General features: G+C 41.1%; 2 protein-coding genes across 2 annotated transcripts; one reads left to right on the top strand and one right to left on the bottom strand.

The window, feature by feature from the left end:
- The first annotated feature begins 615 nt into the window (after window positions 1-615).
- On the top strand, window positions 616-4,972 carry drd1a (dopamine receptor D1a). Its single transcript, XM_071458278.1, has 3 exons — window positions 616-841; window positions 980-1,619; window positions 1,945-4,972. Exon 3 carries the CDS (start codon window positions 2,311-2,313, stop codon window positions 3,427-3,429), a length of 1,119 nt encoding a protein of 372 aa, XP_071314379.1. The 5' UTR covers window positions 616-841; window positions 980-1,619; window positions 1,945-2,310; the 3' UTR covers window positions 3,430-4,972.
- Window positions 4,973-17,825: 12,853 nt separating this feature from the next.
- On the bottom strand, window positions 17,826-19,995 carry LOC139605647 (homeobox protein MSX-2-like). The gene is made up of 2 exons (XM_071457308.1): window positions 19,517-19,995; window positions 17,826-18,899 (listed from the first exon to the last, which is right to left on the bottom strand). Exons 1-2 carry the CDS (start codon window positions 19,815-19,817, stop codon window positions 18,451-18,453), a joined length of 750 nt encoding a protein of 249 aa, XP_071313409.1. The 5' UTR covers window positions 19,818-19,995; the 3' UTR covers window positions 17,826-18,450.
- Window positions 19,996-25,728: the final 5,733 nt, after the last annotated feature.

Consider the following 25,728-nt stretch of genomic DNA (forward strand, 5'->3'; position numbering starts at 1 on the left):
AGGATGAGATGTGACACATGTTAATCTGTGATCTTTACAGGTGGTGGTAAACAGACGTTGTCACCTTAGGACAGAACCAAACTACCTGTTTCCTCCTTGTTCCAGGACCAATATGAAAGTGGGAAACTCAGCGAGTAATCAAAATATTTCCCAAAATATGGACCTATTGTTTTCAAGGACTCCTGTGCATAATCACTGACCTCTCTCAGCAGACTGTAACATCCCCATCTGTTTCCTGAATATACAGTAGTTGTTTTTTTGTGTGTACTGCTGGTTAATGTGACATTTGCAATAAAAGTATGTAGTTTAGGGCTGCAAATAATACTTATATTTATACTAATTTGCAGATCATTTTCTTTTAATACACTGTTTTATCTATAAAACTCAAGAAAATAACAGGAAATAATTTTTCCTGTTTCTTGTTTGAGCTCTAGTGTCCTCTATTTCTTTGTAGCAAAAGATACGAAAGCATAACTTATTTTCATAATTTAAAACAAGATGTAATAATATAATAACAATAGTATGGCTTTAACAGATCTTTGAAATGTCTCATTCAGTGGATGTTTGTGAAGGAAAATGGTGAAAGTTGCTTTTTTTCTTCCTGTCAGAAGCACTTACATCACTGTAAGGTGACAGCTGGCATGTCACGATTGTTTCTGCATCCCATGATGCTCTGCATGCAAGATACGGGCTTCAGCTGAATAATACAACCAGGGCTACATGCTGACGGAGACTGCCAGGGTTTTTTCAAGCAGTGCACAATTTATCAGTCCCAGAAGACAGAAATGATGATGTGACACTGGTCTGCACATGAAAACTCTGTCACGGGTGGATGAAGAATGTGAGTTTCTGATCTAATCTCCTGTCTGGGCATAAACCTGTCTTTCAGAAAAAAAATCTCTATTTTATTCATTAAACTCTTAACGTCCCTCCAGATTTACTTCCCTCCACTGATGCATTTATTCTCTTTCTCCATTAGGTGGCCTCAGTAACACACTGCCCTACGTGTTTGGCCCTTGCCCTGATTCAGTTTTGTAATCAGCATCTTGATTTCACTAAACTACACCACAGTGCTGATTTAAGTGGGTCAAATTAAGGTTCAATCGCCACTGTGATCTTTCTTTAACCTCTAATCTCTGGAGAGGAGGCCACTCGTGTCAGGTCAACAGTTACCCTCTGTATTATGCTGTATAATTGGTGGTATGAGGAGGACCGGTCACCAAAGGGTCACATTCACATGCTTTCATCCCTTCCTCTGTTTCTCTTGAATGGGACAACGTCAGAGCGCCGGTGTGAGGCTGAGCCACGGGGGCGCACGGTCTCCGGCCGCAGACGCGCACTGGGAGGCGGCAGGAGTCAGAGCTCAGCAGGAGCGGTGATGGCTGAGTGACATTTGAATCCTGCTGTGTGTAGTATGTATTGGTGCACAACAGCCCGCGATGAGGAGTCCACCGGGGATATAATGGGACTGTTCTTTGGCTTGCGTGTGTCGGACGTGGAGACTGGAATGCCCTCTGGATGAGTTTGTGCTGTGAAGTTGTTATGGACGCGATAGGACATTTATTTTGAAATTAAAAACAAAACCGGACTTCAGCTGACCGCGTCTCCCTGAGTAGGAGGTGAGTAGAATGATACAGATTGAAAAGGAAAACATCATTTAAGATATGTAATGTAAGTAAGTAGGTGTGACTCTTGAGTAGAGGCATGCCTTAGTAATTACAATGCGCTAATGGGAAAATCCTGCTCTGACAGTTACAGCCAATAGGGTATTTTAAATCAGATCATGGTCAATACACAATATATTAGGCTTACATAAGCAAGAATTCAAAATGAAATTGAAATATATATATATATAATAATAATAACAGTGTTGCATTTTATAACAACTATGAATACAGATAAGCCTGTATCCTGTGTTATATAATTCATTTCTTTAATCCACAGGGCTGCTTGTGACTTTAGTAACCAGACAGAGCATTCCTAAAATTACAGCTGTTTGGACCCACAAACAGGGCAGACAGAAGAGCTCCACTCATTATGTTGAGGAATTAAGTTACCACTAACTCCTCAGCACTGCAGCTCAAACGATGTCGAATCTAATTTTAAAAGTCAGGGGCCAAATGTCCAGCCCAGAGACGGTTTGCCTCAAACATCTAATCCTTCATCATTCATCAGAAGACACAATGACAGAGATTTATCTTGCCTGGCTGCAGCACAGGAGCCTCCGCGCTTCTAATCCAGTGGATATAATGTAGTGCGACTCTTCAGTATGACATAAATGAACACTCTCCAGCCTGTACATGTTCAGGGATGGATCTCAAGAACTATACAACTGTTATCGACAGTGGGTTTTTGGACGAGGCGCCATCGAGCCGTGTCCTAACCGGCTGTTTCCTCTCGCTGCTCATCCTCACCACCTTGCTGGGAAACACTTTAGTGTGTGCGGCTGTCACCAAATTTCGACATCTTCGCTCTAAAGTGACCAACTTTTTTGTCATCTCCTTGGCCGTGTCAGACCTCTTGGTCGCCATCTTGGTGATGCCGTGGAAGGCAGTGACAGAGATCGCCGGGTTCTGGCCATTTGGCTCCTTTTGTGACACCTGGGTGGCTTTTGACATAATGTGCTCCACAGCGTCCATTTTGAACCTTTGTGTGATAAGCCTGGACCGGTACTGGGCCATCTCCAGCCCCTTTCGCTATGAGAGGAAGATGACTCCCAGAGTGGCCTTTGTGATGATCAGTGTAGCCTGGACACTGTCTGTCCTCATTTCCTTCATCCCGGTGCAGCTCAACTGGCACAAGGCCCAAACTAAACCTTACACCCCTCTCACTGCGTCGTCTGGCTCTTCAGGTTTTAACGCTACATCTTACCATAGCCCAGAGAACTGTGACTCCAGCCTGAACAGGACCTACGCCATCTCAACATCTCTGATAAGCTTTTACATCCCTGTGGCCATCATGGTGGCCACCTACACCCAGATCTACCGCATTGCCCACAGACAGATCAGGAGGATCTCTGCCCTGGAGCGAGCAGCCGAAAGTGCCAAAAACAGACACGACAGCATGAGCGGAGGGTCCAGCATTGCAGAGTCCGAGAGCTCTTTCAAAATGACGTTCAAGAGGGAGACTAAGGTACTGAAGACGCTGTCCGTCATCATGGGGGTGTTTGTGTGCTGCTGGCTCCCATTCTTCATCCTCAACTGCATGGTGCCCTTCTGCGAGCAGTCGAGCGAAAGGGAGGCTTTCCCCTGCATCAGTCCCACCACGTTTGACGTGTTTGTGTGGTTCGGCTGGGCTAATTCCTCCCTCAACCCCATCATCTATGCCTTCAATGCAGATTTCCGCAAGGCCTTCTCCATCCTGCTGGGCTGCCACAGACTGTATCCAGGAGGCCACAACATAGAGACGGTCAGTCTAAACAAGAAATGACTCACGACTCTCTCACAGCACTGACTCATCCTTAATGCTAAGAGTACAAGCGTTCCTGTTGAGGCCAGTCTGATCGACTTCAAACAAGGACACTGCTCTCTGTGCTAACTCTTAGTGTGACTGAAGGATACGGTGACCCTATATGTACCCGTGTTTGCACTGGGCGAGCCCGTGTGCAAGACTGTCAGAGTGAGCTTGTCGTGTTCACCATGGTCACTACACTGTCTTCAGATGGAAGAAGCTCCTGAGAGAAGGGAGGGGATATTGGGGATTGAGATTAAGACTCTCCGCTGTTGTGCCAGGGAGCTGGGAGTGCAGTGGTGCTGACACGCCTCTGGGATAGATAATCCCATGACTGGGCAGCACACCCCCTAATGCTGTCAGACACTGCTCTCTTCAATACCATCACACACACACACGTACACAAACACAAACACTGTCAAAACATGCCCGTCTTAAATACAGCATAGTTGCAGCACTCAGCGTGCACACTACAACAAATTACACGACAGCACACAGAAATACCGTTACGTGAACATCCCGGGCTCTGTGAGGATTCCTGCAATAATGCGTCAAACCAAATCATGTTTCTACATAGATGAACATGTAGATAAAGTCCATCCACAAGCAACATGATATTAAAGCTAAAATTGGAACATATTTGATTTGATGTTTAAAAAAAATTATCTGACTTTCATTTGGAAGTAGAGGTATACAGACATGGAAAATGCAGCTTGGCTGAAATGTCAAACCATTACAACTTTAAACCAAACTCACTCAACAGACACCTCATAAATTATTTGTTTCACTGCTTCAAAGTGTTTTATGAATGAGTGTCTCATATTACTTTGTGTGTCCTGTATTTTTCATAAACAACAGCACCTCTTTCATGAAAAAGGCAAAGACCTTAACAAAGGTTTTGCTTGATTTGTGGTGTCTTTGATTCTTCTGCTTGTTTTGGGGCTGAAACAGAATTGAGTCATGTTTGAGTAAATCAGTTTAAATTGGCCCGTCATAGTTAATTATTAAAGGATGATGTTGGTTTACTACGACTTGGATCTTATCTTTACAGGTTTAGTTATGATTCCTATTGGTCATAATAACATTGTACTCCCCAAAGTAATCGCTGAGGAAATGTGGGGAACGCTAACATCACCACAATGAAATCCGACAGGGCAAGAAACACGAGCAGCCAGACGATCAGGCAAGAAGTAAACCAGCACTCAGTTTACTGAAGCCACTTTATTTTGAGGCAAACACGAAAACGAGCACACATAAAATGTTACTAATAATCTTTGACACCATAAGAGAAAAAGAGAGAAATGAGACATAATGTGTTTGAATTAATAAAAAAAACCCTAATCTATACCTAAAGTATGATGTAGAATAAACATTGTGTTTATTCAGTGCCTCATTTGAGTGACAGAATAATGTTGCTTTAATGCAGGTGTATTTTACAAAGTCAGGAAACAGTCTTACCTTTATCTGTGATATTCCAAATCCAAAATGCTTTCTCATATTTGTGCTTTTTACTTTTCTAAATTTTGCATTAGGAAAAAGAACAAAAATAGCCCAGTTTACTGAGGGAAACAGGACGTGCAATGGAGTGGATGGACAGTGCATTTTTATGTTGAGCTTACTGCAAATACTTAATTACTGAGAGAATTTTTAATAATTTAAATTTTTAGATGGCAGTTTGAATTTCAAATAAAGAATAAAAGCCCCAGTACAACTAAGGTAAGTGTGTCTGTCAAAATTGAACAAGTTAGTCAGTCAGTAAACTGTGATGCCTGTTTACATTGGTTTGTTTGAAACCTGCGATCTGATTATCTGACTGCTTGTACTTCTTTGTCCCATCACGTGTATTCACAGAGATGTCTCATAATTTAAAGAAATAGTCCAAACCTTTTGGAAAATCCGCCTGCTAGCTATTTTCCTGGAATGCATGGCAACCTCACAGTGATGAGACTCCAGGATATCACTATTCACAGGCAAGAAATAGTCCCAAGCATAAGTCAGCAACAACCAGCAGAGATATCATTTGGTTATTACTGAGCGTTAGAGCTGCTGGTACACTTAAGACCGTTTCCCCTGCTTCCAATCTTAATGAAAGGATAAGATAGCCATCTCTTTGAGAGCGGTATCAATCTTCTAATTCAACTCCTGGCAAGATCATCAATTTATAGCCAAAACCATGGAAATAAGACCCAGGAATGATCCTATAAATAACAACAGGATGCACTGCCATCATCAACAACAGTTATCTCTGCTTCGGTGTATAGTATTTATTTTGAAATGCTAACTTACTGTATCAGGTATCTACAGTGAGAGTTCGTGACACAAACAAAAGCTGTAGGTGTGTTCTTGGCTATAAACAACCTCTCTCTAGAATATGCAGTTGTTATAGAGGTGTGACCATTGCATACATGTTGTTATGTCGCATTCATAACAGTGTAACCCATCAGAAGAAACAGTGTTTCAGCCATGTGGAAATATCTCAGTGCTCAGCTTAATAAAAGTGTATTTGTCCATTTTTATGAAATCCACTGTGTGTGTGTATGTGTGTGTGTGTGTGTGTGTGTGTGTGTGTGTGTGTGTGTGTGTGTGTGTGTGTGTGATTGGCTGTACAGCTCTGACCTCCAAACAAAAAACTTCCTGAAGCGCATTTCACACCAGAAAGGGTAAAACCTGATGGGACCAGCTGTGTCGCACATCCTAAATTTCACTCTCACATAACTCTGGTGTTCATGTGTGTGTTCAGTCTGGTGACGTCATTAGCAAAGTGAAAGGGCCAAACTGGAGTCGTGAATAGCCTGGTATGACAAAGTATCATCCCTACTGTTGATTTTGTTTCTGTCATTTGTTGCATTAAAGTTGTGTTTCACCCTCAAATGATTGACTGGACTCTTGAAACAAAACCTGACAACTAAACATGAACTTTGGGTTGTACCTGAAACAAGCAGACACCAGTTTCAGTGGTTCAGTAACTTTTTGTGCACCTGTCACGAGACCTTACATCGCCTTATCTACTTAGATACTTGAAAGGGGGAGAGAGAGGGAGAGATTGGGGTAGTTGTGTGAAGGGAAAGCAGAGCAGCGACAAGGACGTGATGGCTTTTACTTTGAAAAAAATTAATAACTGTAGATGTGCCTGATGTTCCACAATCATATAAATCTGAATTTGATGAATTTTGGTGTAAAACAGTTGCTTCAGTCTTGTCAGATGAACATTTTAAAATGATTACAGTCATAAACGACTCTCATTAAACAGCAAGATTTAGAGGACGGATGAATCAAATTAACTTCATGCTCATTAGAAATATGAAAAACTGTAAATACTGTGATGAGTCTCTCTCTCTCTATTGCACAAACACACACACAGTTGTCCTTTAAAGCCCACTTTCTCTGGGCCCTGCACTGTCCTTGCCTCTGTGAAACCTCCTCAAGCGTGCCACGGGAAGGGAACAGCAATTAATTTGACTGACATCATTCAGAGTGATGGCTGAGGTGGCGACAAGACAGGGTGCGTGTGCATGTGTGGGTGGATGTGTGTGTGTTGTGCAGCACAACTATCACCTGCTCCAGCGCCCAACCCAGAGTCCCTGCAATGTCAACTGCACTCTGTAGACACAGAGAATTTGTTACCTTTTTTTTTTTTCTTGTTTTACTTTTTCCAGTGGAGCTTGTGAGATTCTCAAAGCGATATTGTCTTTTTAGATTGGCACATCGAAGAAATGATATTCAACTTGGCAACTTCAGATGATGCTAATGACTGGCCCTGGGGAAATGATTTGCTGAGACAGAGAGAGAGAGAAAGGGGCAAGGAGAGAGACAGAGTCTTATGTAAGTATCAAGCAATGGCAACTTAAGAAAGAGACTCGAAGGATGCTCTGTAAATATCACAGAGTCCATGAGTATCACCAAAGTCAGACTGCTGTCACATCTATAATGAAGCTTCCTCTGTGGCCACATGCTGCTTATAAACAGGCACACCTGGTCATGTGAAAGTGGATTTTTAATGTAGTTAATGTTTTCCTTGTCACCCCGTCTCTTCAGGCGGGACCATGGGGAATTAAAAAGGCAATCACAAAAACTGTTTGCAATAATCTGTATTACTCTCCATTAAATATGTATTATTCACAACTGGGAGAGCTATCATAATTGCACCAGAGCCTAATGCATTTTTAATACCTCACATGACACACGCATAACAGAGAGTGAGTGTGTTGGTGACTCCAAAGTACGTCAGTACAGTCACATGCTGACAGACATGAATGTTGAAAAATGCTGTCGCTCAGTTTGACCCTGTCTGGTCTTCTTGGCGAGGTAAACAGATGCTCTATATTCATTTTTAACTGACAGACAAGGGAGAGATCAACAAGACAAGCTCACATCGGGGCACTAATGCAACACACACTTACTCGTCCTGGGGAAATTTGTTCATGTGAGGGCCAGAGGAGGCTATCTTTGCAATCCAGAAGAAATTCAAAAAGTATGTGAGCACATATCTGATTTTACCAAGAGGCTTTTTCATCCAGAGCTTCAAAAATATCGACATAAGCCTCTGCTGGAGACCGCCTTACACATCTTCTGACCTTTAGTGTTCGTCCTTTGCGGCAATTCCCTGCATTCCTCCTCCTCGTTTGCTCTTGCTCTTCATTCCTCTTTGTTATCACACCCCTCCGCTCTCTTCCTCCACCCTTGCTCTATTTACTGTATGTGCTGCGGGCCGCTGGCTGTGCTGTGCTGCCATTCGTCTCTCCAATGGAGCCAGTTGGAGAGCTCCTTTCATTTGTCAAGGCCTTTCAGTTGTCAGCTATCTGTAATTGGCAGGAAGTGAGAGTGAGTGAAAGCAAGAAACTGTTGCACATAAAGGTAGAGCAGAAGCAACAGGCTTCATTATGAGAAGAACACAGCAACATCCCCATTAATCCACTTTCACATGTCACTGCACTCTCTCTTTTATATGCACAAGCCACTGCCCCTTCTTCTGTTTTTTTTTTTTTTTTTTAATCTGTGGCTGTTCTACTCAGAGTGACCATGTTGTTGCATAAATTATCTAAACTAAATATTACAGAATGTGCTCAGTTTGCAGTGTCATACTGTGTCATGGGCTGACCTCTACTGGAGATGGGCCGAAAATGGAAATGAGTTGACCTGTGTCTTTGCGAAATTTGTCCTGATCAAATCCTCCAGAGAAATAATGACAGATTTGATGTATTGACTGCATAATTGCTCATATCAACATCATCTCTGGCCGATAACAGACTGTCAGTGAGGCACACTTGAAAACATCAGTGAAGCATGTTAAATGAGTACAAAGCCAAGTCAGTGAATGCAGATTAAATTATACAATGAATAATGAGCTGGGTGCGGATGAGGCTGGCGGATGAATGGTATTTTCAACAGGGGTGATGTCCACTCGAGCCACGCTCCGCAGCTTAGCTGGAGAGAGGTGCTGTCTGGCAGAGACGGCTCTGAGCGGAGATCATGCTGTTTATGATGCCAGTGTTAATGCTCATGCTGGTAGGATGCCCCATGGGTGAATTGCAATGATGCTAATGCTAATCAGCTAGCTTATGGGGGGAGTGCAGATGTGTCTTATCTCTTTAAGAGCAAAACATCAGCAGCAGGAACTGACAGAGACGGAGAGAGGAGCAGAGTGATTACTGAAACCGTGCAGGGAAACTGTGAAATAGTTGTTTCTTTCCACCTGCGCTGAAGATACGTCTGTCTGGCCTCAGTGTTGGGAAACTGACCGTGAGAGGACAGGAGCTCACGTCCATGTCTGCCAGGCCATGTTTAAATCAAAAACAAAACTCTTTTTTCCCCCCATTTTCAACATATTCTAAAGGGCAACTGAATCATTTCCTATTTTCAAATGAAAATCACAAACAAAGCATGTGACATCGTTTGCCAAAGATTGGTAGGGAAACACGTTGCATCATCACACAGACAGCTTTTATATAGTTTCAGTTCACAGTAATGAATCACTGGAGAACCCTTTACATAAACTCAAACAGGTCAATGTGCTCTATCAATGTGTGCTGTACACTATGAGAGTAACATAATGTGAATGATTTCAAACCTCAATTTTTTTAAATAGATTTTTTTTTTTTTTTTTAAATGCTGTAATTCCGGTAAATATGAAATACAGTAAACCACTAATTAAAATGTATCTGGCAGGAGCAGAAGAGCAAAGAGTAAACACTAACTACAACCACTGCTGGCAACTCCCAGGAGAATATAAAAGCCTGGCATATTTTTTCAGGTTCTGCTCTGTGCATCCGAAAGGGGGATTAACAGAGTGGGAGGATAGTATAGACGACCACTCAGCAACAGACATCCCACTCAAGCGATGGCACGGTGACAAGCTGAACAAACATCTCCAACAGAGAGACAGAAAGAGCAGGAAGGAGGAGAGGGGAGGAGAGAGGAGGAGATAAGGGTGGCGGGGTGAAAAGGCTGCTTGAGAATTTAGGAGGAAACTGGGAGCAGACTGTGACATAATGGATGATAAGAAAATAGCATTAAAGCAGTTGTAGGCCACTCTCTCCTTGAGGGAACAACTGCTGAATCTTAGACAGACACAGAAACCATTACTTTTTGTTGTTCAGGGTGAATTTGGGTGATTTAATTTACATATTTAGAGGCCATAGGGAGACTACAAGCCTGACATGATCGTTTCTGTAAATATGAGAGAAGTATGAGAGGTAGCTAGAGGGGGGAGATCATGTTAAATTTCTGCTGTTCTTTAGCTTTAACCAGAGGGTCAGTCTGGCTTAAGGCTGAAATCCAAATAAAATGAATGACATTACATTACTGACTCATTTTTTACCATTCGATTGGAGTTTGAAAAATAAATTTTCTTTTGGCAAGAATGTAGAGTAGTGAAATTACCAGAGGGTGAAAAAAACAATACTTAAGTTAAGCAGTTTAACAGAGTTGAGTGTTTCTTAGAAGCCAAAAAACACTGAGACCAAATCTCCAGTTTGCTTTCCTCGTCTGTCCTGTGTGAACTTGTGAAACGCATTTGTACTTTTCAGTGTGCTGACCAAGAGGTTCTTATTCTATTATAAATATCTTCCCTATAGAGGAGAACAAAGTTGGTGTAGACAGCGTTATTTTACAAAAATATATCACCTATCTTTATGAGTTGTTTTTATTTTAAGAAGAAGAATCACAAGTAATTTGTCTCAAAGCCCTTTTAAACTGCAGAAACATAAGTGTCTCAATCTGTTAGTTAGTTTACCACATAAATGCAGGCAGGACTGACATGTCATGCAATGAATGAGTCATTACACTAGTAATAATAATAAACAGGGGAAAAGACATGACCAGAAAGAAGAGTCAGGACAGCACGGCTTCACTCTGACACTCCAGGAATAGAAACACCTCAAACATTCATTACTGCAGCAGGTTGGTGCTGTGGCTGTGCATCTGTGTCGTGTCTCAATTCCATAGGAGGGAAGCAGACAGCAGACACAATCTGGTCTATTTTTGGAAGGGACTTGTCAAACAGGAGCACAGCAGGAGCCTCTTTTACCCTCTGGAAAGTTCAGATGGGACCAGACGAGCACGAGCAGACGCAAACATGCTCACACGCACACATATGAGACACAGCTGCAGGACTGTGGGAACAAGAATTTTGGATCCTTCGTTTGGTCGGAGTCAAAACAAAAAACATTTAGTCACTTCTTGTCTCTGCCACAGAACTGTGTAATTCAGTGTCCCACTCCAGCCATCGGAGAAATCAGGCCTTTTCCCTCACTTTTATCATCAATGAGAGATGATGTAAAACAAGAGAGGACAGCTGACTCCTTTACCTGACAGTTTAATCTTATCATAGTTAAACGCTGTCGAATGACCGACAACAGACCAGGAGAGGAGCCCGTGCAGCCATCTGTTCTCACTTTCATATAGCAGCTACATGACAGGAAATAAAGCAATGAGCTGAAAAAAAAAATCTCACATTTCTCCAGCTGACCAAATGCTGCTGTAACCCGTGTAACCTGCTGTAAGCCACTTTAGGGCTTACTGTGCATGTAACAATGTAATATGACTCCCATAGGACAAACCTCTTTTCCCTGCTGTTCCTCCACACTGAGGTCAAAGGTCGGGGTTGTCTGCAGAACAGCCTCCCCGCGGCCGGTAGAGATCCAGTGTGTTGCTCAAGGACATGACAGCGGGGTGGATGCTTGGGGGCTTGAACCCAGCTCTTCCTATTCATTACACTAGTTACCCCTGTGTGACCGCTCCAGTGCATGATAAGAAGAGCTTTCTAGGAAAACTCATTTATTAGCAGAGTCCAACTGTGAGGACCCTAAATTTGATGTGATGGTAAAGACACTCAGCCATGACACACACTCACAATGATGTTAACATGCTGCTGTTTACCAAGTTTGATGCATACCATGTTCACCATCTTAGTTTAGCTTGTTAATATTGGCTAATTAGTACAAAACACAAAGTAGAGATGAAGCTGATAGCAATGTCATAATTTTAAATTTATGGGACGGATGAGCTTTTTGATGTTGTTAGGTGAAAAGTTATGGGTTCAAAAAAGATGTAACCATTCCTCCTCTGGGACACAGTGAATACCTGAACCAAATCTCATGGCAATCTATGTGGTAGAGATGGAGGGAAGGTGCCAATCCATTCACTGTGGCAGATGTTGAGGAACTTTGCAAGGTAAGTGAAAAGCTTGACATGTTGGTGGCGCTGTATTAAAAGTCAGGGGATTGCAGAAGTCCGTAAGATTCATGTCCTGGGGAAAAAGAACGCATTTGCTAAATTTTTTATGGAAATCCATCCAACAGTTGTTGAGATAAATCAGTCTGGACCAAAATGGCAGACAGATCAACAGAGCAACAAAACAACCAATACGTAAGAGCCACTCTGCTAACAAGGGGTCAAAACAAACACGTTCAGCTGTCACCCTCTGTTTAAAAAGGATTTATATTCAAAGGACTTACATCAACACTGGGGAGACAGAGTGCAGGACAGGAAGTGGAGATGGTTTTTCTGAGGGCTATGTTTATCTTCTTTAATTGTCCCATCTGGAAGTCTGCTCCCCTGCTTAGCCCCCCTTCTGTTTATCAATAGTTCAATATGTGACCAGACAAGGGGCTAAGCCTGCTTTGCTGAACTATGCCTTACAAGGTGCATATTTATTTAGCCTTATTAAATCTGGTAAATGTGTATATGTTTAATGAGAATGGAAAAGAAAATTAAGCACAAACTGCTGTTTTACTGTCTGCTAACTTCAAATAAAACCACAACATATAGACGGAGCTTGCAGCCTAAATTTAGTTTGTCTATGAGAAAGATAAACATCTCTGTTGATGACCTTGAAATGGATGATGCAGTGTGCAGAAACTGTTTCTCAACAAAAATGGAAATGTGGTCATAACCTCTGCTCTTTCCCATATTTGCCATAACTCAGATTTCACTGTTCAGAACATCTGGAGTATATAATCTCAGTGGCGAGTGTCTGTGTGGATCAGTCTTCATATTTCTGAATATCTGGCTGCATATCTCATGTCAGTGAGTGTGTTCTTAAGTTACCAGAGAGCGTTGGAGGGCTAGGTCTCCTTCAGTACAATAGAGGCCATGGGGGAGATTGATGACTCATAGGATCTCAGGAGAGAGAGCGGACACACAGATCTGTGAGGAGACAATAGTGAAGGCTACAGATGGCACTGCTCTGAAAAGGCTCGGACAGGGAGTATAAACCTCCCACGGGGCAATGTATGGATGTCACTGCGAGATGCTAATTCAGTTGACTTTGGTGCATCCTACCTGGAAGAGGCACTTTAGACCAAAATAAAAAAGAACTCTTCTTAAAATGATGGTACTTTACAGTCTTACTAATCTGGAAAAAAGAATACAGTATGTACTGAATGTATAGAACTATAAACAGTAACTAGCATGCAACTTCATGTTGTTCTTTAGTCTCAGAGGTCATCACCAATGTTCAGCCCAGATGTGTTCTTCTAAAGCTCCACAAGAGAAGACACACATACAATCATATCAGTGCACTCAACACTGGCTCGGTGCTTTGTAGGGGGTGAGAACACATTCCTACAATAACACCCTTGGAAATAAAAAAAGAAAACTCCACAGGGGTTGAGAGTTGGAGAAGCAGACAGAAAAACACACAGGTTGAGAGACAAAGAGAGTGAAAAAATGTATGTGTGTTTCAAGGCCTTAAATATTAGAACAAATATTAAAAAAAAGAATAATATCCTGGAGTGTGTTGTTCTCATTTCTGTGATGACTTCTTCCCTTTGTTGCCATCAGTGTCCCAGATCTACAAAAAAACACACATAACCCCAGAGGAAGCTTTCTCTCTCATAACCTCAAAGCCAAAGCTTTTAGGTGTGTCTTTATGTTTAAATAGGTCACGTTTTTTGATTGAGGGAAACATCTCTTGAAAACCAGTTGAAAGAACTAAACAAAAGACAGAAACTGCTAGAGGTGGGATTACTCTGAGGATGAGGACTGCCTGTGTGTGTGTGTGTGTATGTTTGAGCATGCGTGTTTCAGTTAAGATCAAGTTCTCCCAGTAAGGAATCTGTCAACTTGTTACTACGGCTAAGCCTTGCTCCACAGTTTCTGCAGGCCGCTCTTTTGCCATTAAGATCAGCACACAAACTGAATTCACAGCAAAGTGGTGAGGGATGACTGTGTGCCTAATTGCATTACGATTATTATTAGCTTTCTACTTTTCATTTAACAGGAAATATAAGGAGACAGAATGACAATGAGACAGAAAAGCAGAGGAGAAAAGAGGCGTTCTGAGATGCAGAGCTTGAAAATCCACAGCCACGATGGAGGACAGAGCAGGGATTGTTCAGGGAAACACACCTGCTCCACAGCTTTGAAGACAAGATGAAAGCAGGGCTTCTAATTACAGCACTTCGAAACAACACAAATGTCAATGCCTTACTCCTCTGGCCTGCGAGGTGTGTGGGGTAAAAAAATAGAAATCCCCTCTCACTCTCGTACAACCCCACCCCTCTTTTGTTTGTCATATCTCACATTACTGCCACACTTGTGAGAAGTGATCCGCAAATCTGTGTGTTTTTGTGCTGTGCAATGAAGCACGTACTGTATCTCAAATTTGCTCCTGTGTGCAGTTCGATGGTGAAATGAATCTCAGTTTAGCCTAACAGGCTGGGACAGGAGGGGAGAGGGGCAGCGAGAAATCCCAAACGGGCCCTTCCTTTCTTTTAACTCAGTGGCTCCAGCTGCTTTGTTTAGCCTTAAATGCATTTTCAACGGTTAAATTGATTCATAAATCTCGTACAGTCATGTTTAATGAAATTCCAGTCTGATAGAATTAATTAGACGGCCGCTTATTGTGAATATCATGTATATCTGCATTTCTCACAATGAGAGAGATTCTCAATCAGACTCAGTCTTATTCTCAATCTGTACAGGAATGATGCAACACTGCATTGCAATGATGCATGTATAAGGACCTAAATGCTTCTGTCCCCGCAACACTGAACTCTAGAAATCCCCAATCCCCAAACTCGTGCCATTTACCACCGGCACAATGGAACAATGCATAAGAATTTCATCTTTTATTCACCAGGGCACTCATAATGAATTAAACAGACATTATCTAAGAGTCTGTAAGTTACAAGCTAGATAAGATGTAAATCTCCATCTAAGATGATTTTCTGTAGCCTAAACTGTGCTGAACTGTCTTCTAAATGCCAAGAATAAGTCTATTAATATGAGAGTAGTGAGGACTGAATGGCCCTTTTTGAAATCAGTGAACGGCAACAATTGGGAAGCTGCTACACCCTGTGGATTTATGAGAGAACTGCAAGACCTTAAGGTTAGAAAAGTCTTGTCTGCTGATATGCTGATGATATCTCTTTGAAGTCTGTTCAATGATCTGAACATGTAGGATTTCTTACTTAGAGGCAGACCAGTAATAATAAAGCTCACAAAACATAATGGGGAAAATCAATGCAAAAAAGCAGACCCTTTCAGGACAGGTTTACATTTTTTCCACTAATAATGCTCATATGTAGATCAGAGTTGTCAGTTGTTGCTCTTATCCTTACTGGCTGTGAAGAGAAAGTAAAGAATAGGGAACAAAATCCACTGTTTTTGTTACTGGCAAAAATGTATTCTAGCATTTTTGCAGAGAACGAGAACTGTGGATTTTGTCTGATGATTGCTGAAACCAAAAAAACTGTTTTAATGTCCATATGGGCATGTGGGTATTATATTAAAATAGACTTGGGAAAAAATGTGAACTTATCCTTTTTGCCTCTGTGAGCTCTCTTTGAAGAGGATATCATAAAGCTTGCATGATTACAACCCTCGTTGACTTTTCTGCCTGAGAAACTCAGATTAGCTGGTTCAGTATTTAAGTAACTTCTAAAAGTACATTTCCATAAAATGATGTCATTCTTTGTCAGATCTGAACATCTATTTTGTGCATTTTTGATGGTGGTGATGGTTTTTATATTTATGCATTTAATCACTGTAAAAACCAACTTCTCTTTGTTTATCAGGGGTCAGCTGCTCCATTTTTGGCTGTGATGATTTCCTCTACTAAGGTTTCACAATGAAAATATCTGAAACTGGAGGCTGGGACTATGGGGCAATCAACGCTATTAAATACCTCACTATCAGCTTAATGCTGGGTTTAATTTCAAAATGGAGGGGAGCAAATGGACTGTGAAATATGTGCTAATGGAAACAAGCTTTCTCTACGTTTACAGAAGGAGACAGGGAGAGAGGAAGAGAGAGAGACCATATAATGCCCTGTTCTGTTATCACAGAGTCTACACATATAATTTCACAGTGTTGTGGAGTCAGAATTCAGAGACAAGGACAATTAAACCGCTGACTGCAAAGGGACAGCCTGGTATAATGCTGTGTTACAAAGTTCACAGAGAGACTAAGTTCACTCAAAGTATACAGTTTAAAAATACAGCTTACATCAAATGAACAAATCTCTACCTCTGTGCTGTCAAAGAGCAAAATGAAAACACGTTTGCAGTTAAGACAATGTGAGATGTGCTATTTGCAGAAAACATCCATTTTTAAAAACATATTTTGACATCTTTAGAGGAAATTTGGCTCTAAGAGTGCAAAAAAACTCCTAATTCGGGCCATTCTGATGAACATCCACCCATATGGTACACATACAGGGGAGCCTAACCTATTGCACATGTGAGGTGCACACAGTATTTACCATGTTTACAGTCTCTCGTGTAAAGCTCTAAAGCAGATTAGTAAACTATATAGTTCAGCGGTTCGACTAATATGTTTTGGTTCGCCATGCACAACTTCCTTACTTCAAAGCTTCCTTGATTAATGAATACAGAAACCCAATGTAAAGTTTCAACAGGAAACCGACTTTAGCACCCAGATGAAACATGATGATTGAGCCATAGTGTTACAGTCATTCTCCTCAAAGCAAATGATGGTGTATTGTTTTATAAAGACAAAGCTGGCTTGGAGCAGTTGAGTGCACGATCACAGAGCAACTCCATGTTAAGCATTTAAGATTGCTACTCTGTTGTTAAGCCTGAATGATTTACTGTTGTAGTGTGGCCAACTAATCAGCTTACATAATGTAAAATACAAATGGGTTTTTCATAAATTATTATGACTCAACTAAAGCTCTAATCTCAATAAATGGAAAGTTTTGCGTACTTTGTTGAGCAATAAATCCACACGGGAGCAGGAGGGCCAGAAAAGTTGATGTTCCAAGATGGAACTAAACCATTTATGATCAAGAGTTAGAAATCCAGCTACACTGGTCTTTTTCACAGACGGCATTATGATATGTAACTGTAAGAAAAGGAACAAGAGAAATGAATAAAATTAATCATAGTCTGTCAGGTCTTACTGGGACAGAAAGTGTTATTAGTAACATCTGTGCTTTCTTTAATGTTGTGAAAAGGGCCAATTGCAAACAGAAAGATCATGGGAAATTATGGTTTATGTTGAGAGAAGCTGCATTTCAAAAGGGAATCCATAACACTAAATGTCAACAGAGAACAATCCAGTTGGGTTTACAGTGCAGTGAGAGGAAGGAAAGTAACATCAGCCTTTACTTGACGACAGCAGAGACAAGAGATCTCAAAATGCTTGTTTTCCTGGGAACATTAGTGTTGTAATTTCTAACCACCCTGAGCATTTGTGGAAAAGACACAGAATGGGGTGAGAACCATGGAGAGCCTTCTGGTGGATGAGGAGTACACAAGACGAAGCAGCTGGATGTCAGAAGCAGAGCTGAAACACATATTTAATGTTGTGTGTCATGAGACAAATGCATTTGAGGCAAGCTGGCGTTAGCTCACCAAGTGACTGAGATCACCACTGTGTATGTATGCCACAAACAAGCAAAGAGAACAAAATAGAGGGTTAACGAAAAGCTTTAATTTAATGTCAAACACAAAGAATATTAACTTTTAAAAATGTAGATAAGCATCATGAAATATATGAATCCAAGGGCTATCATAAATAAATATGTGTCACTTGGGAATACTTTGGCTTTCATGCAAGCATGCACTTCACCTGACCAAAAAGTCATTCTCCAACTGTAGCCTGTTATTTTTCTCAAAGGAGTAAAAAAAAAACCCTTTATATTCAAGGCTAACAAGTGAAAAATAATCATCCAGGAAATACAAAAAGAGCAGAAAAGACAAATCAAAATGTTACACTATTTGTAATCTGGTATTCAGGACAATAAACAGACACACGTGGCCTAATCAATATTCCATTCATTATCTGTGCTGAGTCAGCATTTACAAACATCAAAGGAGGACCACTGGGTGCTGCATCCTTGTCCCTCCCTCGAGTCTCTTTCAAAAAAGTCAAAGGACATTTATAAATTCTCCTTGATCAAGAAGCTTCTGCTCAAGCTCAGATCCTTTGTAGACAAGTCTCTCATAAGGTGCATAACTCAATGATCTGCCCGCGTCATTCCTTTACACACCCACCCAGATCCACAGCACTTTGTTTGTATAATGCTGCTTCCTCTCAGGAGAGGTGGAACAGGCTGTAGCCGACCTGTGAGGCGTACATGGCCAGATGTGCAGCAGGGACAATGGGGCTGCGGCCGTAGGAGCAGCCCAGTCCATAGAGTGCTGCTGAACCAGCCTGCAGGTTAACACTGAGGGGGAAACTCAAGGACGAGAAGCCTGGGTGCAATACAGTCTTGGGTCCAACAACAGCTGCTATTTTGAGTTTCTCCACCTCAGCCTCCTGGAGCCTCTTGGCCTTAGCTCGTCGGTTTTGGAACCAGATCTTGACCTGAGTCTCAGACAGTGACAGGGAGGAGGAGAACTCGGCCCGCTCGGCGATGGACAGGTACTGCTTCTGACGAAACTTCCTCTCCAAGGCCAGGAGCTGTGTGGTGGTGAAGGGAGTGCGAGGCTTGCGGTTGGTTTTGTGCTTCCTCAGGGAGCAGACTGCTGGACTGAGCTGCCCTGGAGGACATGAGGAAAATGTGTGTCCACTTAAACCGTAATACATTATTTAACTGGTTTAATATAAGGATAACTAAATAAGGACTGAGACAGTTAGTTGATTATTCAGTTAATCAGCTAACAAAAAAAAAAAAACAAAAACTGATGACAATTTGATTTAATTATCAAGGAAAAACACTAAACCTTCCCTGTTTGCTGCTTCTCAAAGTGCTTGTTTATTGCTGTTCTCCATTTTATATCAATGTAAACTTATAGACTAATAGACAGACTAAATGATAATCGATTAATTATAAAATAAAACGAAAATAGAAAAAACAAAACAAATGAAGAAACAAAAAAGATAGCAAAACCTATTTAAAACATTAACTATTATTCTTTGGCCTGTCATATGTATATTTTACTGAAATGCATACTGATCTCCACGTTTATTAGAATTATGCCTATTTCTTTAAAATGATCAGGAATGAACTTAAAGCCAGATGCGAACTATTCACATCCGAAACGTGTGAGATTGGGGCCTCAGATTAACCAAGGAGTCAAAGACGGAAATCCATTATCTAAACACGTATCAAAATCCGTTATGATAAATAATTCAAGACAAACCCCGGGACACTTACGGGGTGGTGTGGACAGCATTATGGGGCGGGTTATCCAAGACACACCGTCCCCTTGTTCCGATGGTTCAGATTTGATAGATAGTAACTGTTGAGGAAACTCGTCCGGCCTTTTCGCCTGCTCATCATTCAAAGCGTCGTTTCCCTTTTCCCCGTCCAGCGCATTCAGCGGTGTCCTGTCCGACATGAGCGCCTCCACGCTGAAGGGCAGGCGGGACACCTGCGCCGTGCGCCTCCGCGGCCGCGCCGGTCGTACATCCTCGTCCGCGGAAAACTCATCTCTCCAGTCTCCGGGGGAATGCATGCTCTCTTTTCTGGGGATCGATATCTAACTCCAGTCCGGAAAGCACATAACTTTCTGTCACGGAGTGCAAACATACAGAGTCCACACGGAGAGAAATTCGGAGCAACTTGTTGTCGCAAAGTTGACAAAGTTGGAGCTGGGAAAACTTTGGGGAGGCACCCGGGACTTTCAGGGAATGATGCGTCCTGATCCCGGGGTTGGGGGAGGACTTGTGATTGGACGGTGTGTTTGGGGTGCTCTGGACGGGATGCCTGCGGTGCCACTCCCCCAACAAGACAGCAGGTCAGCTACACATCAGCTACACATCAGCCTCGTTTAGCAGTAATTACACAGGGAGAAGATTGTTTCTTGAAAACAGCTCACTAGGTTTTATCATAATTACTGACAGCAACACGCTATTTTATTTCCTCTGCAAAAAAAAGCAAACTCAGTGTTTGACGTTGAAAGCACAGGAAAAAATGGATAAAAATTTGAGATCAGACTGAGGCTGGGTATTTTGTGGGACAACCTACTAATAAATGCAAATCAATCCGCTGTCTGCTAAACTCTCTCCCATCCTACAATTAGGCTGGTGGATTGGCCTGGCTGTGCCTCAGAGCATCGGCAGCAGCGGGATGAAAAGCATCAGTGTGGCATCTGAAGAGCTGTATTTGCTCTTAACAAAAGGCTGACAGAGCTCCTAATTCAAGCCCTAACTCGCAGGACCAATTGTGGTCATAATTACAATGGCAATCAATAAGCATCATGGTGCTTTTAAATTTCAGACATCACCGTACAGCAAGCACACACTTAAATGTGAGAGAGTCAGTTGGGAGATGGATTAGGGTTTTGGGCAGGCCTTAAGATGACTGTCATTACATTGTTATTATTAACACCTTGTAATTAGGTCTGTGGAATCCGGTTCTTTTAACCAGGATTTAACGGTAATGACGGAAAATTGCTACCTTCCTGAGGTGTATGGCGCCCGCTGCGATTAGTCCCAGTCTCTGCTCTGTCGGTGGAGACAGGGGTGTCTCGTGCCTGTTTGAAGCTCATACCTGTAGGGCTCTGGAGTATTAGGAAACATCATGAGAAGTGGAACAGCAGCTCTGCCCTTCCTAAACACTGCCTCTAACTGCTCACTGATGGGAGTCATCACTGAAAGAAATGCAGCCTCCTGAGCATCAGACAAGAGGTGCTTGGATGTTAGATGAATAGAATAGCATTCAGAGAGAGATTCAGAGTTCACTGAGGCAAAGAGAGACATGAAGAGCTGCTGATGCAAAATTAATGTGCTCGTTGCATGTTGTGTCCTATAGTCTGCTCATATAATCTCCTGTCTGTGCGTCTCTCTCATGTACAGATGCCCACACACACAAAGGCCACCTGTGAAGTGAGTGGAGAGTGCTGTCCAGAGCTCTGTGATCAGCCCTCAGAGACACTGCGCGCTCTCTGTAATCAGCAGGATTACAGTGGCAGCAGGGGCTCGACTCCCCAGCGCCTCAACATCATTAGTCTCCATATGAACCAAAGTGCTCGCACACCATGAGCTCACTTTCATGTAAACACATGCAAATCAATTAAGGGGCCTCTCTGACATTTCACTCTGCTCCCTACAGAGGTTTATGGAGTGCACAGACACATGGCGTGTGTGAGTGTGAGCGTGTACATCTTTGACATTTAAACAAAAGTGCAGAGTTTACAAGATAAAGACTTATTGGCACAAGATGAAAACAACTACATTACTGTAGAATCCATTTTGCTGCATAAACTCAGAGGTAGTAGGTAGACAATGGTGAAAAAATGATGACACATATTGCCATTATTTTAGCAGATTGTAATTGTCATGTCGGTCATTTTGTGTTTTAATTTTTAATAAAAAATAGAATGATTTTTTTTTTTTTTTTAAATGATGATGTGATTTTTTTCTGCATGTTCCTTTACATCTGGAGAAAATGATTTGAAGACTGGAGCATTTTTGTAGCACCACAATGCTTTTTTTTAAATGGTATGTTGAGACATATTTGACCTTTATCAAAAAAATTTGGGGTTAGGGTTGGATATTGTACTTGGCCATATTGCTATTTTGATAATAATTCATCCTTTTTAATTGGGATTTAAGACCATGTCATCGTGTTGCAGATTATGTTTGTGAATATTTTTGGTTTATTTAGTTAACTTTCTAATTGTATATGCATACATTGTTGAGTAATTAGCAAAAATGCAATGATTTCTTATCCTAAAATAAAACATATTGTATCATTGCAGTTTCCCACTCAATACTGGGACAGGCTATGGGAAAATACTGAGAAAAACTAAATTGAATAATATTGTTTTGCTTGAATGAACAAATATAATTCAAACTTGGTCTCAGCAGTAGAGTACCATCATTATTAGAGTATTATTGTTGCAGTATCATCCATAGAATATGAGTATTGACATGTTGGAGCATTAGCTTTTTCTAGTTAGTTGAAAATAACTAAAGGTAGCCTGTTTTTTAAATAATTTGAGGGCGATCCAGCAGTGCACAACAAGCTCCCTAAAATCTGCCACCAGTGTAATCTGTCTTTGTCATAATTCCTCCAGCAACCACACCAATGAGCTCCCTGCTGTCCACTGGGGGGAAAGACACGCAGAGCTGGTGCAACCTGACCATCCAACCAAAGGTTACAAAGTCAGTGTCTCTGTATGGGGCAGAGCAGCAGTGGACCAGAGAGCCATTATCCTCAGCTCCAAACACCAATTAGCACTGCCTTCTCTTCCGCCTCGCTTCACCTACATTAGCTGTGCTGGCAACAGTGTGGAGTATTACATTATACACACACACATATTCAAAAACATGCTTAAAATTGTTGTTGTTCTCAAAATCAAAACAAAGCCCACAAACATTTTAAAGTCCATCACTTGTCTTGAATCATCATCAGCCACACACTGTTCTCTTCACAGGGTGCAGAAAATAAAAAACCACAGTTGTGCTGAATATTCCTGCGTAGAAAATCATGGTCTCCACAACTTGGTGTCTTATATAGGAATGTCATATGAGGCAATTAATTTAAAATAACAATTTTAGTTTGCTCCTACTTTAGCCATTGTCTCCATGACATACAGCATCATGTTCAAAACACACTAGTACACACAACAACCCACAAGCTTTTTTCACTGTAGCCATCACAGGCCAATCAAGACCAAATCAATATTTCATCTGGAGACAGTCAAAATAAACTACCCATAAAAAAAAGAAAGGCACAACCACGGACAACTTCAAGATAACTGATGTTTAATGTCGTTGTAAGTATAGGGCAGGATGGATTACAGTGAAAAGTAAAATGAGCTCTTACGATGTTTTTCCCAAATCTAAGGAGAACAGTTTATTTGGGGTGCATTTTGGCCTGCATGCCTTCAAATGAGCCCTGTGTTATAAAGCTGACACCCACCACTCCCAAAACTGTTTGTTTACTGTGCACTCTGCACAGTGGTTAGAGTGTGCTTTCTGAAACTGCAGTCCTGCTCTATGTATTAACGTGTACGACCATCGAAAACACACCCAAAAAAAAAAAAAAAAAAAAAAAAAAAAAAAAAAAAAAGTCAGAATATCAGCCCCATAAAACACCATTGATTTCACTTGAGGTTTAATCAGTGTGACACTTTGCATTCATGTGGGCACTGATTAGGCTTTTATAAAATTATATTTACAAATTTTTCCAGACTGCCAAGAAAATGAAAACTGAGCTACAGGGTGGTAGCACTATCACAATGAAACTGAGGTAATAAAAGTATGCACAGCACAAGTAGCCTTACTATGCAGTTTTTTTTTAGTTTTCAAGTAATTCAGCATAACATGGTTATTCAGTGCAAGTATAATGAATGCATCAAACATTATGTCTTGCTATTTGTGAGGACCAAAGGGAAACCAGCGTCAATCTGAAAGGGTAATTACGTCCTGGGATGCTGGAGGTAGTTTTCTTATCATTGCTACTTCAGGCCCTTCAGTCAATGCAATTATTACTTCATGGTTAGGTGATGGATCTTTCATTGGCTTCATTGTGTTTCCACACACTGTCATTTGTTGCATGTCTCCTCATAATATTAAAAAAGCCACAACAAATTAGACTAATCCCCTGACTCATGAAAGCACTGGAGCTACATTAAATCCCAGTCTCACTACAACAAATCACAGTTATGCTAATGTGAAATTTGCATGTTATACAGTATCTCTCTGTTGATTGTCTGGTATAACCTGATAGTCTGGTAGCCCAATTAAACTTTTTAATTCTGAACCACATTTACAATAAAAAGCAAACCACAAAAACACTCCGTAATGTGATCTTGCAACAACAACAACTGCAAAAGTTAGTTATCATCATCACCATCGCTCAGGAAGTGACACTGAGTCCTTCCACATGGCTCAGCAGCTCCTCCAGGGTAGCGTGAGTACTGGCTGCTTGGAATATAGTGCAGAATATAGTATTTCATGATTTACAACTTGATGCTGCCCGAGGATTAAAATAGAGGTTGTATATGTAAACGTATTAGTTGATAAACCACATTAAACATGTTGATGCATAAAAAGAGAACTTCATTGCAAAGGCTGTACTTCGAGTGTCAGCATGCTGACATGCTCCCAATGACAAATATAACGTGGGAGTTGTGGAACTACACATTCTTATCACTTATTCAATTAACAAAGTCAGTTTGAGACTGAAAAGAAAATTACATCTGCGTCATTCTGAAGAGATGCAAAATTGATAAGTGACTGTAATTTTTATATAGCATGGTTTGCATTTTCAAGTCTGTAGGACAGTTCAGTTTGTGACTATATCTTATGTTGTTGTTGTTGTTGTTGTTGTTGTTATGTATGCTGTAGATGTCACCAACACTGAAAGAGACAAATTATTTTAACACTTTGCAGCAGTTTGCTCTTGGCTTGGAAAGGGATGCTGCCTGTTTACTCAATTAAGGCTGATGAAACTCTGTGACAGGGTTTGTTTTTCCTGAAGATTTCGACACCCTGAACTCTGCTGTCAGTGAATATAATTCAATGCTCTTAAGGAGCTGCTATCTATATAAAACACAGGAGACACAATAATCACATTGTGGTTTACCTAATATCATGATGCTAATTAAATTCTTTACAGTGATAAAAGAAAGTAAAGTGTTACATGCTGTAAAACCAGATACATTAAAAAAATGATGTGGTTGCTTCTTCTGACAAACAGTAACATTAGAAGAGGGAAAAAGTGAATAAATTACAACTAAATCTTAAGTGGAACATTTAATAAAAAAGGTTTATATTCTAGGCATTTCCATTCACCATGCTGACCGAAAAGCCAAGGGGATTTTGAATGATTAGATTTCAGATTTCAATATTTTAGCCATGCTGCTAGCGATGGCAATCTCGGCCTGTCAGTTGGTCGACCACTTTGGTCCAGACTGACATATCTCGACGTCTATTTAGATTGTCATGACATTTTGTATAGACATTCCCAGAGTATGAATCCTAATGACATTGGTGAGTCTATAATCATTCTATTATTAGAGTCTAACTACTAAATATTGTTAGCATTTACCTCAATGCACCAACATGCCAATATAGAGTCTTAAGGAGCGGCTAGCATGGCTTTAGACTGTTAGTCTTGTTATACTAACAATGGATGAAATGTAAAGGCGGTAACTCCATGTCAAACCCACAGATAATTATTATGGCACTTTCTAGTACCACTTTCTGCATCATTGTGGGGTCTTATAATTTATTGTTTTGTGTTACAATCACCAGCTTTACTGTTTTTGTTTGCTGTTATTGCTCTCATCAGTTTTTTCCAGGCCAAAACAAATGTACTGTACACTACCAGCCCAGAACCAAAGAACAGACAGAGTTAGCAACTAGCTGGTGAACATAGTGGAGCATTTAGCAGCAGATATTTCACTCAGGAGT

Source organism: Trachinotus anak, unplaced genomic scaffold (genome assembly GCF_046630095.1).
Source record: "Trachinotus anak isolate AG129_WGS33_773 ecotype Australia unplaced genomic scaffold, CSIRO_AGI_Tana_v1 ptg000021l, whole genome shotgun sequence".
Taxonomy (NCBI): domain Eukaryota; kingdom Metazoa; phylum Chordata; class Actinopteri; order Carangiformes; family Carangidae; genus Trachinotus; species Trachinotus anak.

What these genes read in the sequence shown, in the direction of transcription:
- drd1a (XM_071458278.1), top strand. Translation starts at nt 2,311, where the DNA reads ATGGATCTCAAGAACTATACAACTGTTATCGACAGTGGGTTTTTGGAC.
- LOC139605647 (XM_071457308.1), bottom strand. Translation starts at nt 19,817, where the DNA reads ATGCATTCCCCCGGAGACTGGAGAGATGAGTTTTCCGCGGACGAGGAT. An exon ending in AATGCTGTCCACACCACCCC is followed by an intron (nt 18,900 to 19,516) that starts GTAAGTGTCCCG and finishes CATGTCCTCCAG; the next exon opens with GGCAGCTCAGTCCAGCAGTC.